Genomic DNA, 18,423 nt, shown 5'->3' on the forward strand with positions numbered 1-18,423 from the left:
GGAAAGACGGTTCCCACGGACGGCTGCACTTGCTCTCCCAGTAGGTGACGGTGATGTCCCTCTTCCTTGCACCTTTTGTTTCTGTGTTGGTAGCGATGGGTTCCCACCGGTAACCCGCTCCCCGGTTTCAAGCTGGACCGGAGGAGCTCTACTCTTTGCCCGCAGGCGCTGGCCCTGAGAAACTGGTGCCCTGGCGGCGGCGGTGTTTCTGCTACAATGGTTGGGCTGTTGCCTTCTATCGGGACTTGGTTGTTGGGGGATCTGCGTCCCCTTCACTGACGGATTAGGCAAATTCTGGCGACTCCAAGCCTTGCCGGGGTCCGAGAGGCCCCTGCCCTGGTGCTGACTGTCCTTTGGTACACTGCTCCAGACCGCCGGGCCACTACCCATCCGCGGTCCTTCCAGGAACTTCCAAACGGTCCCCCTCCAGACAGTCACCGCCGTTGCTGACCTTGCTGACCCTGTCCTGCACTCAGCTGGACTAACTTCAGGCTTTCCACTCTCTTTCTTTCCTGTCACCACTCTTGCTTTCCTCCTTTACCACTTTACTTCCTTTACTTCACTCCTGGTTTACTCCTCCACTTAGCTCCTCACTCAAGCTCCCCCTGAGCTGACTGCCTGTTCTTCCCGCCTCCAGAGCTGCGAACTCCTCAGTGGGCGGAGCCAACCGCCTGGCCCACCCCCCTGGTGTGAACATCAGCCTCTGGAGGAAGGCAACAAGGATTTCTGGTTAGCTTTGGTGTTCCTCACTGGGCTGTAGGGTGTGGTGGTGTGATGACCTGTGACCCCTGGCTTGCCCAGGGCGTCACACCATTAACGATCAAAAATACTCACCATATCGTTGATCGTTGACACGTCGTTCTAATCTCAAATATTGTTGCTGCTGCAGGTACGATGTTGTTCGTCGTTCCTGCGGCAGCACACATCGCTATGTGTGACACCGCAGGAACGAGGAACAACCTTGTACCTGTGGCTGCCGGCAATGAGGAAGGAAGGAGGTGGGTGGGATGTTATGGCTGCTCATCTCCGCCCCTCCACTTCTATTGGGGGGTCGATTAGCAACGCCGCTGTGACGCCACACGAACGGCCACCTTAGAAAGCAGGTGGTTCGCCGGCCACAGCGACTTCGCTAGGCAGGTAAGTATAGTGTGACGGGTGTTAGCGATGTTGTGCGCCACGATCAGCGATTTGCCCGTAACGCACAACCGACGGGGGCGGGTGCTTAGCAGGTTTCAATCCATCATTGCCCTGTATTTAGTTCCATCTAGTTTCCCATCAACTCTGACTAGCTTCCCTGTTTGTGCTGAAACACGGCATAATGCTGCCACCAACATGTTTGACAGTGGGGATGGTGTTTAACAAGGTGATGTGCAGTACTAGTTTTCCACTAGTTTTTACTCCTATCTTTTGATAATTAATTAATTTTTTTTTAGTTTTTTTGTTTTTTTTATAACTAGTGTTGAGCAAGTGTGCTCACCACTACTCACTACTCGATCTAGCATCGGGGTGCTCGGGTACTCATGGTCATTGACCAAGTATCGCGGGATGTCTCATCCATGAAACAATGAATATAAAGCATGGGCTTGCTTCACTGCATGATGTATGCAGGCACCCCAGTGATAGCCATTCGCATTTTCTGAATGGCTCTAATGGGATTACAAAAATGTTTTTGAGTGTTGTATTTCAAAAGTAAAAAAAAAACCAAAAGCCCTCCCTCCACGGAAATGCTCTCTTTATGGCTAGCTGTATGTGGGTGGAGAGCCAAACTGCCAAATCATTGACTTCTATTATATTTGTTACACTTTCAGAGCATCTGACCTGCTTCATTAAAGTACCAAGTACTGAGCACCTGAGCATTTAAGTGGTTTTCCATCTCTATTAATAACCTGACCTATTTTACTCTTCTCCACAACTTTATCCCTGACCTGTCTGGTGGGACCCTTGATTTTTATTATGCTCTTTGATCCCTAATTTTCTCAAACAAACCTCCTTCACAGAACTCCTGTAGTTATATTAAGAATACATTACACATATGTGGACTCAGTTTTCTCAATTATTTGACTTAAGGATGCAACTGGTCAATCAGGATGTTTTTTAGAAGTATCAGACTATAAGTGGCTAAATACAAAATGCATGTCACAATATTCAGATTTATATTTTTAAAATATTTAGAAAACCATATTTCATTGCCTTTTACACTTCACAAATATATGCCACTTAGTGTTAGTGTTGGTATATCACATAAAATCCCAATAAAATGCATTTAAGTTTGTGGGTGGAACATGAAAAAAATGGAAAGTTCACAGGGTATGAATACTTTTTCAATGCACTGTTTTAGTCATGGTTCGCATGGCTTTATGCTCCACTTGAGTGGAGGTCAAAAAGAGTCCAATTCTTCATATTTAGTTTTAATTTGCTTCATTCAAATTAATATATAAGTGGGAGTGAGGACTTACCTCAATACCCTCTTTTTAGTTCTTTGACTTAAAGGGAACCTGTCAGGTCCTGTATGCACCCAGAACTAAGAGCGGTTCTGGGTGCATATTTCTAATCCCTGCCTAAATGTCCCATCCTATAGTAGCATAGATAAAGAGATATTTAGAAAAAGTATTTTTTAAGATCCTTTATCATATGCTAATAAGGCCAGGGACTAGTTGCAAGGGCATTAGTTCCCTTGCCTAGTTGGCCCTATTAGCATATAAGCATGCCCCTGTTGGCGTGCTAACATGCTAATGAATGCGCAGCATCAGAGGCATGATTGATCTCACCTCTCTGCTGCCACTGCTGCATTTCAGCTCAGTCCACATGATCAGGACATCACTAGACCTCCGGTCATGCGCACTACACCAGTTTGAACCCGTTACGCGTACACCTGGCTTCATACTACATATAACTGGAAGTCCAGGACTTCTGATCATGCGCACTGAGCCGAAATCCAGCATTGGGCGTGGTGGCAGCAGAGAGGGGCGATCGATCATGCCTCTGACACTGCACATTCATTAGCATGTTAGCAGGCCCACAGGGGCTTGCTAACATGCTAAGGGGGCTGACTAGCCAAGGGAACTAACTCCCTTGCGACTAGTCCCTGGCCTCATTAGCATCTCATAAAGGATCTTTTAGAAATACATTTTCTAAAAGATCTCTTTATTTTTGCTGCTAGATGCTGGAACGGTAAGGCAGGGATTACTAATATGCACCCAGAACTGCTTGTGGTTCTGGGTGCATATTGCAACTGACAGGTTCACTTTAACCCAAGGTATGAATGCTCAGCATAGAACAGAATGTGATATCAACCCTTGCAAAGTATGTAAGCGATTGTGACTGTAGGATCAGGGTACAGTGTTTGCAGACTATATCTGGGAAACCTATAGGTCTGCATGGGAGCTGTAAACCAAAAAAACCCCAAAACATTACGAGATTTATTATTGAGCCTACATGCAAAATTGCTGAATTTTTATTATAGATAAATTGAATCAATACAAAACTGGTTGCAAAGGTAAGTGAACCTTCTCTTTTATTCCCTGTAAATTTACAGAAGTAGTAGAATTGCATTAATAAGTGCTATATAGTCTCATATGATATTGTTATAACCTGTTCTTGTTTGTAAATGCTTTTTCCTCGTCTTTTCTTAAAGACCCTGCACCTGGCTCCCCTCAGAAGCAAAAGATGCTTGACAAAGTTCTGATTAGCAGAAGTATGGCGCAGGCACATAAACAGAAACACCACAATGAAGCTATCAGGTATCTGGAAATATAATCTTCCCTAAGGAAATAATAATAATCATATACAGCACTCTTCACTAAATTGCTTAATTAAAATTGTCCCGTTTATTTCTTCATCAAATCACATTTCCCTCAAAAAGTCTAAAACAAGCTACAACTGAAAAGAGGTTTTGTTACATACCCTAAATATAGAAATTTATTTTTTTAAGAAAACTGGAAGAGGCCAAAGAACATTTGAGGAAAGAGCTTAAGAATTTGGAAGCACAGAATGAGTTCTTTGGAAATGGTATGTTTTTACCAATTATAGAAGGCAGCTATGCACTGTTTCCTCAAATCTCAATCAACGAAATTGGACAGAGGACTACTATTGCCAAATATGGCCAGGAGCCATGGGATAGAGCAACCAGATCAGGGAAATCTGACAATGTTCATTACTTTATGGCTGACTTCTGGAGACCCTTACACAGCAGAGAGGACAAGGTATTCTCTGCAAACTCAAGCATTAATACAGGAGAATAGTATATTGTAGAGCTTGACATTTAGTTTTAAATTTACACTACTCATTAAAAGTTAGAGATATTTAGTGTTCAGGTGAAATTTATATAAAATGTAAAAAGTTCACTCTTCATTGATATTTTATCACTGTTGGCAGCCATCATTTCTGCTCAGCGTGAATTGACTTTCATCAGTGAACTGCACTGTGACCCACTTGTCCATGGTCCAGCAAGATGATGACACCTGTGCAGGTGGTGTGGTCAGGAACCCAGGCAGGTCATCTAGCATACAGACCACGCTGATGTAAACAGTTATGAATAGTCTGATGTGACACTTGGGGGCATGTAACCTCCCTTAAATGTGCCTTGAGTTGTGTGGCATTCATCATCTGGTTCTGAAGAGGATTGTTCATAATCAAGTGGTCATCAGTGTGTGATGTGGCCAAAGAACGTCCACTTCTGTGTCTTTCTGTGACTCTTCCAGTCTCTCTGTATCTCTGTTGCAACTTGCTGATGACACTCTAAGCTCAGTGACCAATTCCATCTGAGAACATCCTGCTTGAAGCTTTGCAATGGCGAAGTACTGCTGATCAATTGTTAGGTGTCGTCTTGGTTTCATGATGTCAAAGTGTGAACAGCATGATGAGGAGCACTGTACAAATACCAAGTACGGAAATATTGAACAGTTGGACATGTGCATTTAAATGTATAGAGAAGCCACGATGCCACCTTTCAGAGGTGAACTTTATACACATGATATGGATTTACCCAATTATATCTTCGTTTTGGCAGGAGATTACCTCTCTGTTATCAGCCATTATGTCCATACCTGTTACGGTTGCTGCGAGCACTGGAGACTATGTCCAGATTTCTTGCTACTGCACATGTGCGAGCGCTGGAGACTAAGTCCAGATTTCTTGCTACTGCACATGTGCGAGCGCCGGAGACTAAGTCCTATCTTGGAGCCATTGCACATGTGCGGGTGACATCATCGCTGACACGAGGTCACATGTCTCTGACACCTTCTATGCCGATTGGTCGCTGGTCATGTGCTTGTGATGCCTTGCTCGGTGATAGGCCAGCATGACGTCACTCCTGTCGTTCTGGCAGCGGATTGGCTCTGGTGTCCTCCATCTTGGATGAGGCACAGAGTCTATATAAGACCCTGACACACGCCGCATGGCGCTCAGTCCTCTTGGTTCATGCATAAGAGTAGACGCTCTGTGCGCGTTCCTCTAGGCATTCCTCTGTCTATGCTAGGTGAGCGCTACCGGCAGGGTAGCGTTCTTATACCTTACAGCTTCGGCTGCTGTCCGTATCCTTACCTCTTAGGGGAGCGGACATAGGCAGGTGCCTGAGGCACATGGTCTGGCTGGGCCTTGTGGTTCGACTCGTAGGTGGACGTTGCCGCTAGGGTAACGTTCCTTATACTGCGTCTGGCAGTTGTTCGTGAGCGAGTGAGCAAACAGAGGTAGGAGCTTTGTGTGGCTTACGCTGCTGTTCGTCTCTTTTGCACCACTAGAAGAGCGGACCTAGGCAGGTGCCATATCTAGTGGTTCGTGTCCTCGCACACTAGTGGAGCGAACGCAGGTAGGAGCTTTGTGCGGCTTACGCTGCTGTTCGTCTCTTTTGCACGACTAGAAGAGCGGACCTAGGTAGGTGCCATTTCGCACACATTGCCTTTGTCTCTGTGATTATTAACAGAGTTCATTCCACACACCCTCCAAGTAAGGGAGGAATTGCTTTACTTACTTATTATATCCTTCTGTGAGTTAACAGAGGTATTGCACTCTGCCATAGTCTGCAGCAGAGTCTTTGCACGGTGGACCCTGACTGTCTGATACTCCTTTAGGTTATTATCAGACAGCCCCCCGTAACAATGCCTGTTTCATGTGACACCTTGCTTGGTCTGTGTGGAGTGGTGGAGGAGAGACTGTGGGATCATTATATGAAAATATTGCTCAGGGAAACCATATTTATGGCTAGGAAATTGATAGCCCTGAAGTGGATGGGTGGCTCGAATCCGACTGTAATATTCTTAAGGTGGTCAACTCGATTATACCTTATGAATAGACAGTGTATTACAATAGGGGGCATCCAGAAAAATTCAATAACATTTGGGACCTGTGGAACTCCTCTTCCGGTACACTTTCAGAAAATTAGTGTGATAGATAAGATGCAGGTAGAGTACTCCTCGGTGTTAGAATTTGGAGCATCTCACAGTGGTATGTTAAGTTGATATTAAATTGAGAATGGTTTCTATTTTTTTGTTTTAATTACTTTGGAGTAATATTTATATCTGATGGATAGTTAAATGGTAAAGTGCATAGACAATAAATCTACTCTAGATACAGTGGAGGTTATGGAGGCTTTGCTATATTTTACCATCTTATTTATCATTAGCTACGGGCCCTCCTATGTTATGTCTATATAATGCTACATATGATTGATGCTGTATTATAATTGTTTTGATTCGGTTGTTAATAAAAGGAAATTAAAAAAAAGTTTAGAAAACGTCACATTAAGTTCAAGAAACATATGAACCAACTCTTCTCCTTAATTGTCCTGAATCATCATGGAGAACAGGATTCAGCTCGCCACAGTCAAAAATCCAAAGAAAAAAAAGGCTGGAGTCCAGCTCTGGGCATCGTGATTAAGAGGGCCATGCCCACTTGAAACGCGTTGACGGATATGCTACTCATATGACAATGACCTGTTTGTAATGCAGTTGAAATAATAAAGAAGAAAATCATATGTTTAAGAGCTGGATTTCTCCCTTTTTTTTTCCTTCACATTGAGTGCAACTGAAAAGTTTAGCGTACATTTTAGAATCATCCTGAGATTTTCACCCGAAAGCCAAAATAGCCATAACTTTTTGTAAGTAGTGTATATATGGAGTTAAGGACCATGCCCAATTCACAAAGTTAAATTTATTGTAAAGATATAATTTACCGTAATTCTGAGAAATGGAAAACAATCTTTTTAAATAACAATTTTCTATTATTTGAAATATCCTTAAACTGCACTTCCAGAATTTTGAAACTCCTTACTATTTATCAAAATGTATTAGCAACTGGCTGCAGGGGCTGATGACCATGGCTGTATTACAGCTCCACCTCATCCACATCCATCAGAGGCTTCTATAGAGGTGTAGGTGTATAAAGGTGTACGCCTCTGATTTAAAGGAGTTATCCATTACTTTGATAAGAACAACCTATCCTTAGAAGAAGTCTTCGATATCATACCTTTTCTAAGAGGTCATCGATGTCAGACACCCAGCACCCCTACCTATCATCTGTGTGCAACTTCAAGAGTGGCTCTATGTATTCAATGTATGTAGACAGAACAGCACAGCTCTGTACTTTGTTTAGTGGCTGCTGTTGGCATGGGCGCACATAAAAATCATGGGGCCCCAGAGCAAAATTCCCAAGTGGGCCCCCTTTTCCCTCTTGGTGGAGTAGGTGGGCTCACGGCACATGGAAGGAGTCCCAGAATGGCATGCCTCATAAATTTAAAAACAGGGAGCGGGACATGTATTGTGGCACATACACAGTAATTTTGCTCCTATTAAAGCCTATTCTCCCCCTACAATATCCCTTTCATGGCCTAACTTTATAATGCCTTCAAAAATGCATCTAACATACTGCATGATACCCCCACCCTACAGTGAATTCCCCCCACATTACAGCATTATGACACTTGTTCCAAAAACAGTATGATGTGCCCACAATAAATACACCCAAACAATGAGACCCCCATATTACCTCACACAGTATAATGGTGTGTCGCCCAGGGTTATGGGGTACTTGGTCCCGGGCAGTATATAACTGGGAAAATGTCACTTTGGGGGCCATTGCCTGGTTCCATGCCCTGGGTGCTTTTTAAAAGGGGTATATTTACAAGGGAATTAAATGAAAGTTTATCACGTGACGCCACTTGCGGTTTGCGGCTATGTGGATGGAGCCGCCGCTGCACAGTTCTCACTACTGGGGCTGGTGTTAGTCCCCGGTTCTCCTGTTGCTACTGTGTCTCAAACTTCAAGGTTAGTGAGGTCCTTGATGGTCCCCTCACTGTGCAGATATTATCAGGTCTGCCTGGAGTATTTCCCTGGCCTAGGATTCTGTACCTTGTTGGTGCGTGGCTCCGGGAGTACTCCACTGTACTCCACCGGCAACCAACCTTCTGGGCCCTCAGGTCACTGTTACGCTGTTGACAGTCCTTCCTCTCGCTCTGTCACCAACTTTCTGACTGACTATCCACTGTCTGGCCCTCCTACCTGGTCGTCTAGTGGACTGGATTGGCTCCACCTCTAGGCGGCCCTCCATTGGTCCAACCCTAGCCCAGTACCAGTCTATGGGGGATTTAGGGAAAACAAGGATTAAGTGGAGGGTTTTTGTCGTTACCGGAACTGGTCTTCTGGGTCCCTGGGGGTAGGCCCTGCATCCTGGTCAGGGGCGCTACAATGGCGCCACCAGTATAATTCCCACATACACAGTTTGAATGCTCCCATAATGATTCCGATCACCACAGAGTATGTTAGTACTTATAGGGACTGACTGATACAGAAAGAAAAATAATACTTGCCTGCCACGTTCCCCTTTTACTTGCTCTGTGCAGCATATGGATTGAGGCTTCGTGAAGCAGGAGACTCAGATGGACAAGCTGAATGGTGGAGAAGGGATCTGACAGATCCCTATTCCACCTTTGCATTGGACTGGGGTACATAGGACCCACCAGTCACATTGATCCGCAGGCCCACATTAGCTGTACCTGATAACAATGCCCTGTAAGTGGAATACAAAGTATACATCTCTTTAAGCTTCTGCTTTTCATCATACAGATTGTTACAAGACAGGAAATAGAAGAGACGTTTGTAACTATGAGTTCCCTCCATGATGGGGTGCAAGATACGTTATACATTTGATATTCAGCTTCTCCTGCTGCCCTTTACTGATGATGCAGATCAGTGCAAACAGAAGAGAATTGTAAAAAATATGAACATACGGAAAGTATTCTAAAAGATCAGGCAGAACGCTTCATGAGCTCTCTGCCCAATCATTAAGAAAATGAACAGTAGGCGTTGGCAATGCTGTGCCCACCAGAACAGGAACTACAAGTGCATCTCAATAACGTAGAATATCATCAAAAAGTTAATTTATGTCAGCAATTCAAATAAAAAAGGAAACACATATATTATATAGAGTCATTACACACAGAGGGATCTATTTCAAGTGTTTATTTATGTTAATGTTGATGATTATGGCTTACAGCCAATGAAAACCCAAAAGTCATTATCTCAGAAAATTAGAATATTATATAAGACCAACTGAGAAAATGATTTTAAACTCAGAAATGTTGGCGCTTACTGAAAAGTCTGTACAGTAAATGCCTCAATACTTGGTCGGGGCTCCTTTTGCCTGAATTACTGCATCAATGCGGTGTGGCATGGAGACGATCAGCCTGTGGCACTGCTGAGGTGTTATGGAAGCCCCTTCTGTTCATTTCCTTAATGATTGGGCAGAGAGCCCAAGAAGCGTTCTGTCTGATATTTAGAATACTTTTTGAGGATATTCTAATTTGTTGAGATGCACTTGTATAAGGCGCACACTTTTAAAAAAGATTTTATTAGAAGTTTGTCCAAACAAGTACTTGAAAGCCAAATTCTGTAAAAATAACTCGTACTCACCTGTCACCTTCCTGGACTCACTGTTCTACCAGACATACAATTGCTGCAGCTCATGATGTATGTGTAGCGCACCACTGGGCAGGTGTTTAAACCTACTCGTTGCCAGGCCGGGGTGCAGATTCTTCTGCATCCTCTCAGGGTGGCCTGGTCCGGTTCCGTTGCCCCTAGGCATACAAGAAAAAGGATTGGAGGGTGGTAGGGAGGATGTAGGTAGTAGTCAGGAGTTTTATGAGAGTCTACTATTAGGATCATGATGCCACCTGTGGCCAGGGATGCGGGCCGCTGCTGCAGGGTCTCTTGCTGGGGCAGATGGTAAATTGGTAAATGCAGCCGTGATGTTGTCGCTCTCCACAGACAGAGCGGGATTACTCTGGGAGGATGGCGGGGGTTTGGTGGTAGTCCCAGTTGGCGCCGCAGTGCTGGGCGTCGGCGCCGGTTAAAGGAGAGGCAGAGGCAGGGGCTGCAGTTCCAAGTGTTTTTACTCACAAGTCCTTTTAAGTGCTGCCCGAGGTGCCGTTCTCTGCCACGATGGGCTCCAGCTGATCCAGGATAGTCAGTGGTCACCGCTGGTGCCCGTGAAGGTTTAGTGAAGTGTGCCTCTGTAGCTATTCGGAATCCGGGCCAAGCCTCCTGCTCCAAGCCACGGGTCCACAAGGAAAACGGAAACACTAACTCCAGTTGTGAGTGCTAGGTGTTATCCTAAGCTGTGCCCAGTAAGGTTTTTTCTAAAGTGTGTCGGTTGCTCCTACTTCTACCCCATGTGGTGCCCGCCCCCTGTGGTTGTCCTAGCGACTGGGAAGTCCCATGCTTCATGATGGCCAACTCCCCTGTCTGCCCTAGTCCAACCCCCCAGTGAGTAAGAACCTGCTGTTGTTTGTGTATGTGTTGTGAAGGCACCAGCAGGTTAACCCCCTCCTGACCCGGGATAGATATTACCCCATAAAAGTGGTGTAATACTCTGTGGTGCCTGAAGCCCAAGGGTGCCACATGTGTAGTTTAGGTCTCATGACAGCTGCAGCCTATCACAAGGTGAGTGGCCTTGTGTCTGGTAGAACAGTGAGATCATTGTCATGACTGTCTCTCTGCGTTATGAGACTAGTGACAGATTCAGGACTTGAGTCATTATCCATTCTTGACTCTCAATACTAAACACGTTTCTTTTCCATTGGCAGTCGTAGGGTTAATGTCAGCTTGCTTTTGAGCAGCTTCTCACTCCTGGTCAGAGGTTTCCAGTTTGGGACCACTCTCAGTCCTTTTATATATCTTCTGCTACCCTTCACCATTTGGAAGCTGGGCCTCGAGATGGAAGGAAATGCTGAAAACCCTTTGTTGAAGTTGCTGTGGTGGCTGCAGTCTTGGTGCTGACTGCAGCAGTCTGTTGTAGTGTTTCCACCTGCCTGTCTTCCTTCCCTTGTGTATTGTTTTAGTGCAGTGGTGGGGCTAGCGTCCCTTTCCTGTACACTTACTAGCCAGGGTCTATTGTAGGGTCACTCAGGGCTTCAAATTCCTGCTCGACGACATGTGAGGGACCTGTATGGGGACTGGTTAGTGTGGCGCCCTAGGACCTGGTCGCCACAACAGCATTGCCCTCCCAAAGGGTTAATGCTGAGCCTGGAGGTAATTGGGAGATCCATTGGCCAGCAGGTTTAACACCCAACACAGTTCTCCCTCCGGCCAGCAGGGGGAGCTCTGAACCTGGAATTCCAGGGAGCCTTCCTCTACCTGACCAGAGGGAGGAAGTGGAGTGAGTCTGAAGGGAGTAGTGAAAGTGAACAGACGCAGAGTGAGCTGTCCTGTGAATCTGGGGCCTAGAGCTGGAGCAGCTTGGCCCAGAGAAGCAGGAATAGCTGAGAGGCAGCAGAGAGACTCAGACATCGGAGTCTGTGGTTGCCAGGGTATAAAATCCGTCCCTGGTAGCCGAGTCCGAAGGGCAGGAGAGCTGCAAGCCCCTGGCCCAGAAAGATCCAAGGTACAGCTGCAGCATCAGGGCCCGGTGTGGACTCCAGCGGAGAAGCACCAGAGAGAGGGTCTGCGCAGCCACCTACAGAAAGAAGGGACGTGCCATCGGTCCCAGCAGCAAAGAGGGCCATTGCTGGATTCAGAGAAGCAGGGTCCTATCATCACAAAGCAAAGTACAGGAGTAGGCCTCATACTCAGCTGGCCAGAAAGATCATCCCAAGTACTTCCAGGCCGACCGGATCCCCATCACCACCTGTAACGGTCTCCCAGGACTGGACTGTTCCCAGAGTAAAAGAGGAAAAGGTAAAGAGACTGTTGTTTGTGCCTGGTTCTTTCCTCGCCTGTCGGCCCTGCACCGTGTTAGCCACACAACACCATAGACTTTCACGGGCATCAACGGTATCCCGGGGCATCGCTCCACCTGTGGGGAGCAGTACCATCATAGCTGTCATAACATCACCCCGGAGTTCTCCCATAACAGCGGCGGCTTAATAGCCGCATACCACAGGTGGCGTCACGAACATTAACTCTAACTCATCAGCCACATATTCAACTGACACCCACCAGGGCCACGGAGCCGGGCCCAGCCACCACTGACTACCACCGGACTAGTCCGGCCCGGCACCGGGTGTCCCATAGCCCTGGGGTGGGCGAGTCAACTTTTGGCGTCACGAACAGGATTTCGTGCCCGGTCACACCGGGTACTGTGCGCCTGAAGAATTGCGCTTTAAAGACTGTATTACTGCGTGTTTCACTGTTTGAAAACTGCCGCCGCCATTAGCCTCACTGAGCGCAGGAAGAAGGGGGGCGTGCCTGACAAAGAGCGCGAAGGGAGCGCGCCATCAGAGCAGAGCGCTGTTAACCCCGCGCGACCCAGAAGGAAATTTGAAAAGTGAACGGAGCCTGGTAAGGTTCACTAAGGGGGAGGAAGATGTCCGACGCAGAGGGAGGGCAGGTGGCTGCCATAGCCCGAGACGCCGCAGCACCAGCCGAAGCGATCCCTGTCGCCGTCGCCCCAGCCCCCGCTGTAGCGCCGGTAATGCCGATCACCATGCCGTACATACCGGGAGCAGAATGGCTGCCGCAGTACTCCGGGGAGTCCCATACCTTGAGCGACTTCAGAGAAAGCCTGCACAGCTTGTTCCGGGTGTATCCGCTGACTGAGAGCCAGAAGGTGGGCATATTAATGGGACAGCTAGCCGGCGCAGCCCAGCGTGAAGTGAAGTCCTGGCCTGATACAGATAAAGGGACAGTAACCCAGATACTAGCCAAGCTAAAGAGTACTTTTGACACCCGCACCGCAGCAGAGATAAAGATGAGATTCTTTGGGTGCAAGCAGCGGGCCACAGACAGCATAAGGGACTATGCCTTAAACCTGCAGGAGGCCCTGAAAGCGGTTAAACAAGTGGACCCAGAGAGTGTACGTGAGGAACACAAACTCCTAACCGAGCAGTTCATAGAGGGGCTCCTGTCAGATGCCCACAGGACCCAGCTGCGTATCATGGTCCTGCAGAACCCTGCTCTGGACTTTGCAAAGTTTAAGGACCAGGCCATCCGGGTACTGAGAGAATCTACACCGAATGACCCAGTACCCCTCCGGCCTCTTGCTATCACGTACCCCGGGGTGGTGCCTGCAACACGAGCCACTGCAGGGGCTGAGGCGCAGTCCCTGGATAAGGATCCCACTGCAGAGCTCAGACAGCAGGTCCAGGAGCTGACCAAGACTGTGGCTGCCCTTGCCAAGACCGTGCAGTCTCTACAAGTGACCCCATCGCCTGCAAGAATCGAGTTGGCCTCCAGCCCAGATGACGTCCCATGGATGCGACAGAGGAGGGTTCCGCCGACCCGAGGCAGAGACACAGACCGGTATGATTCAACGGGACAACCGATCTGCCGCCGCTGCAGCCAGGCGGGCCACATTGCACGATACTGTCCTTTAAATGGGCCGAGCCTGGGGCCAGGAGCCGACCCCCAGGTGTAAGGAAGCCCGGCTCAACACCCAGCCGCAGCAAGTATGTGGGAGGACGACCGGTCCTTCCTATTGTGCTGGATGGGATCCCTTTGAATGCCCTCCTGGATACGGGGTCCCAGGTAACAACCATCCCCTACAAACTGTACAAAAGATATTGGGCTGATTCAGACATTGACCATGGCCCAGATGATGATTTAACAATTGTGGCCAGTAATGGTCAGCCCTTACCTCAAATTGGGTACAAAGAAGTAACCATTAAAGTGGGGCGGGTAGAATTGCCGTGTCAGGGGATGATAATTGTAGATATTGATCGCAAAGAATCTGACCCATTGGTAACCATTGGTACAAATGTGATAGAAAATTGTGTTGCCGAAGTGATAATTTTGTTGCAACAGGCGTCTGAAACTGCCAGCTCCGGGCAGCAGCGTGCCCTACAGAGGGAGATCAGAGCCCTGATGAGGAGGCAGCAGGTAGAGCTGGCCGGAGGAGAAATTGGCAGTGTGAGGGTAAGTGACCCCCTCCCCATTGCAATACCCCCAAGAAGTGAAATGTTGATATGGTGTCGGGCAGCAATAGGCCTCAAGGGTCAGGATTACCATGCCTTGGTAGAACCGGTGTATTCAGACAGCAGGCCTGGAGTCCTGATAGCCAGAGGGGTAGCAGACGTCCGCAAGGGGAGAGTGCCCATCCGTGTCCTGAATTGTGGGGAGGAGGAAGCCAAATTGCCCCGGTACGCCACTGTAGCAAAACTGTACACTGTCAGCAACAACACCATCAAAGCAGTGGAACCCTTGATCCCGTCCGACCAGGCGGAAGACAATGGCTCCAAGGGGCAGCTGGAAGACTGGTGCCAAAACTTACATGTGGGCACCGACTCCACCCCCTCACACCAAAAGCATGGGGTTTACCGGGTGGTACAGGAGTACGAGCGGGTCTTCAGCAAACACCCCCTAGATTTTGGGCAGGTGAAAGGGGTTAAACATCAAATCCCCACGGGTGATCATCCTCCCGTTAAAGAGAGATACCGCCCTGTACCCCCCGCACAGTATCAGCGTGCCAAAGAAATGCTACGGGAAATGAAGGAGGCTGGGGTTATCAGAGATAGTTGTAGCCCCTGGGCAGCTCCACTAGTGCTCGTAAAGAAAAAAGATGGTACAATGAGAATGTGTGTAGATTACAGGCAAATTAACCGCATTACACATAAAGATGCTTATCCACTACCCAGAATAGAGGAGTCACTAACAGCCTTAAAGTCAGCTAACTATTTCTCCACCTTGGATCTCACCAGTGGGTATTGGCAGGTTCCCGTGGCAGAGGCGGACAAGGAGAAGACTGCATTCACGACGCCAATGGGCCTCTGCGAGTTCAACTGTATGCCATTCGGGCTCTGCAACGCCCCAGGGACATTCCAACGGTTGATGGAATGCTGCTTGGGCCACCACAACTTCGAAACCGTGCTGTTGTACCTGGATGACGTCATAGTCTACTCCAAGACTTATGAAGACCACCTGAAGCACTTAGCAGAAGTGTTTGAGTCTTTGTCAAAATATGGCCTGAAGATCAAGCCGTCCAAATGTCACCTCTTGAAGCCAAAGGTACAGTACCTGGGTCATGTGGTCAGCGCAGAAGGTGTGGCACCTGATCCGGAGAAAGTCACCGTAATCAAGGACTGGCCAAGACCCACCACGGTAAAGGAGGTGCGGCAGTTCCTTGGGCTGGTGGGCTACTACCGAAGGTTCATTGATGGTTTCACCAAGATAGCAGCGCCCCTTCAAGATCTCCTGGTGGGCCAGCCAAAGCAGGCTAAGAAGCAGAGCCCTCCCTTTGAATGGAGCAGCCAACTAGAAACATCCTTTGTCCAGCTGAAAGGGGCTCTCACGGGAGAAGAAATTCTGGCCTACCCTGACTACAGCCAGCCGTTTGTACTGTATACAGACGCCAGCAACGTGGGCCTGGGAGCCGTGTTGTCCCAGGTGCAGGGAGGCAGAGAGAAGGTGATAGCGTACGCCAGTAGGAAGCTTCGGCCCACAGAAAGGAATCCAGAAAACTACAGTTCCTTCAAGCTGGAGTTCCTCGCTATTGTTTGGGCAGTGACTGAACGCTTCAAGCACTATCTGGCGTCGGCCAAGTTCACCATCTTCACGGACAACAATCCGTTGACACACCTGGCAACAGCCAAGTTAGGTGCGTTGGAACAGCGGTGGATGGCCCGGCTGTCTAACTTTGACTTTACCATCAAGTATCGGGCTGGCAAGAAGAATAACAATGCTGATGCGCTGTCCAGAATGCCTCACTTACCCGAATCTGGAGAAGACCTGGATGAACTCGAAGAGATAGAGTTACCGGCTTTCCATCATCAGGGTGTTTCCCAGTGTGAGCATGCTGTGGGAGTGAAGCGCTCGAGCCAACACGAGGTCTCGGTTAACCCATTACTCCACCATAATTGGGAAGAAACACAGAATGGTGACCCGGCCGTGCGATTGGTCAAAGAGAAGCTAGCGCAAGCTGAGACCCATCTTGGCCCAGACGCTCCAGAGGAAGCCCAGCAGCTGTGGAAGGAGAGGGGACGACTGTTCACCTACCAAGGCAAGCTCTGCAAGAGATATGTCAACTATCGAACAAATGAACTTGTCTGGCAGATAGTGGTTCCGCAGAGGGATGCTCCAATGGTCCTAGCAGCGTATCATGATAACGCAGGACACTTCGGGTGGAAGAAGTTGGAGGCCTTACTCCGTGATCGGTTCTACTGGGTGCACATGAGAAAGATGATCGAGAAATGGTGCCGAGACTGTGGCCCGTGTAACTTGAGGCGGAAAGATGATGCCAGCCAAAGGTCTCCCCTACAGCCAATTGTCACGAAGCAGCCCCTGGAGTTGGTGGCCCTGGACCACGTGAAGTTGACACCAAGTCGGTCAGGCTATGTGTACGCCCTCACCATTGTGGACCATTACTCTCGTTTCCTGGTAGTAGTGCCTGTGAAGGACCAGACAGCCAGGACGGCAGCTAGAGCGTTCCAGGCATCCTTTTGTCGACCGCACGGCTATCCGGAAAGGGTACTGACGGATCAGGGTCCTGCATTCGAGGCTGAAGTGTTCCAAGAGTTCTGTAACATGTACGGTTGTAAGAAAATTCGAACCACACCGTACCACCCCCAGACCAATGGACTGTGCGAGAAAATGAACCATGTGGTTATTGATATGCTGAAGACCCTACCGCTGGAAGAGAGGAACCAATGGCCAGAAAAGTTGCCAGATCTGGTAGACCTGTACAACCACATCCCAGTGACTTCGACCAACTGCAGCCCCGCTTACCTGATGCGAGCCAGACCAGGCAAGTTGCCTGTAGACTTTGAGATGGGGACTGTGTCGCCTGAGGCGGTTCAAGAAATAGAGGATTGGGATGCAGAACGGCAGCAGCGGTACCGTAAGGTCCAGGAGTGCGTGGAAAGGAGCCTGTCTCAAGCAAGAACGAGACAAGAACAGCATTACAATCAAACAGCCCCAGCAACTCCCTTAGCACCTGGAGAACAAGTCCTCAAGAAGAAGCGGAAGACGCATAAGTTGGATGATCAGTGGGAAAACGAGCCCTACACCATTATCCCCTCCAACTTTGACAATAGTAAGGTATGCCTCATAAGCAAAGATGAAGGCAAGACCTGCCAAGCAATTTCCCGAGACCGCCTGAAGACGTGCCCTGAGCGGTGCAAAGTTCAAAAGGAAGTGGAGGAAGTTCAAGAAGAGGGGGAGGAGATGATACAAACAATCCTCGGCAAATTCCCCAAGACTTGGACCCGCATAAATGGTGCCGTAGTGGTACCGGTCCTGACGTTCCCACAGTTGGTCGAGCCAGAAACAGAACAGGTTCCGGATTCACCCAAAGAACCGTCCGCCCCGACACGAGGTGACACGCCAGCAGTGGAACAGGAGGATCAACCCCCTGTCAGTGGTGAACCTGTCATACCCTTGGCGACTCTTAGACCACATGGGCGATCATCATGCATACCTATTGGGGTTAGGCCTACCGGTAGTGCTGAGATAGGAGACACACTAAGTAGTCAGGGACAAACACCAGAGCTACGCAGGTCCCAACGCAGCACTCGGGGACAACCCCCTCTAAGGTATAGGGAATCAAATGTATAAAGGAGAAAGAAAGAGTATTTATTGGAATGTAAATAGTTATGCGAAATGTCTGTAATGTTGTGTACAAAATGTTTTTCTTTTTCTTTGATTGTGAAAATGGACAATTGGGCCACTGGACTATGGGTGGCCAACACCTAAATTGTTCATAGTTAGCACCAGTGTGCTCGACACCCCTGAAGAAAAACCCGTCCGGCGTGCATAGAGTGGGGTCATCAATGCTCTGACGCACGCCCAGAGCCTACGTTGGGGGTTTTATCGCGGCGGGTCCCCCATGGAGCAGTGTAATGGACACCCGGCAGGGAGCCACACTGGACTCTTATAGTACTGTTTGAATTTGTAACGTTAAAGAGAATGTGCCTCCCATATTGGGATGAAATGTATGACATGTTATGTTTTGTTTCCACAGTCCGGGAGTACTGAATTTAACTAAGGGGGAGTGTGGCGCCCTAGG

At 48.3% G+C, this 18,423-nt stretch overlaps 1 protein-coding gene across 1 annotated transcript in view; it reads left to right on the forward strand.

Annotated features, from left to right (window-relative positions):
* LOC142290218 (uncharacterized) overlaps positions 1-18,423 on the forward strand; it is a 145,342-nt gene that overhangs the window by 43,858 nt on the left and 83,061 nt on the right. Inside the window, exons 4-5 of the mRNA XM_075334167.1 lie at positions 3,635-3,740; positions 3,932-4,008. Of these exons, the coding sequence (XP_075190282.1) occupies positions 3,635-3,740; positions 3,932-4,008 (183 nt within the window). The remainder of the gene's footprint in view (positions 1-3,634; positions 3,741-3,931; positions 4,009-18,423) is intronic.

Source organism: Anomaloglossus baeobatrachus, chromosome 1 (genome assembly GCF_048569485.1).
Source record: "Anomaloglossus baeobatrachus isolate aAnoBae1 chromosome 1, aAnoBae1.hap1, whole genome shotgun sequence".
In the NCBI taxonomy this organism is placed as follows: Eukaryota; Metazoa; Chordata; class Amphibia; order Anura; family Aromobatidae; genus Anomaloglossus; species Anomaloglossus baeobatrachus.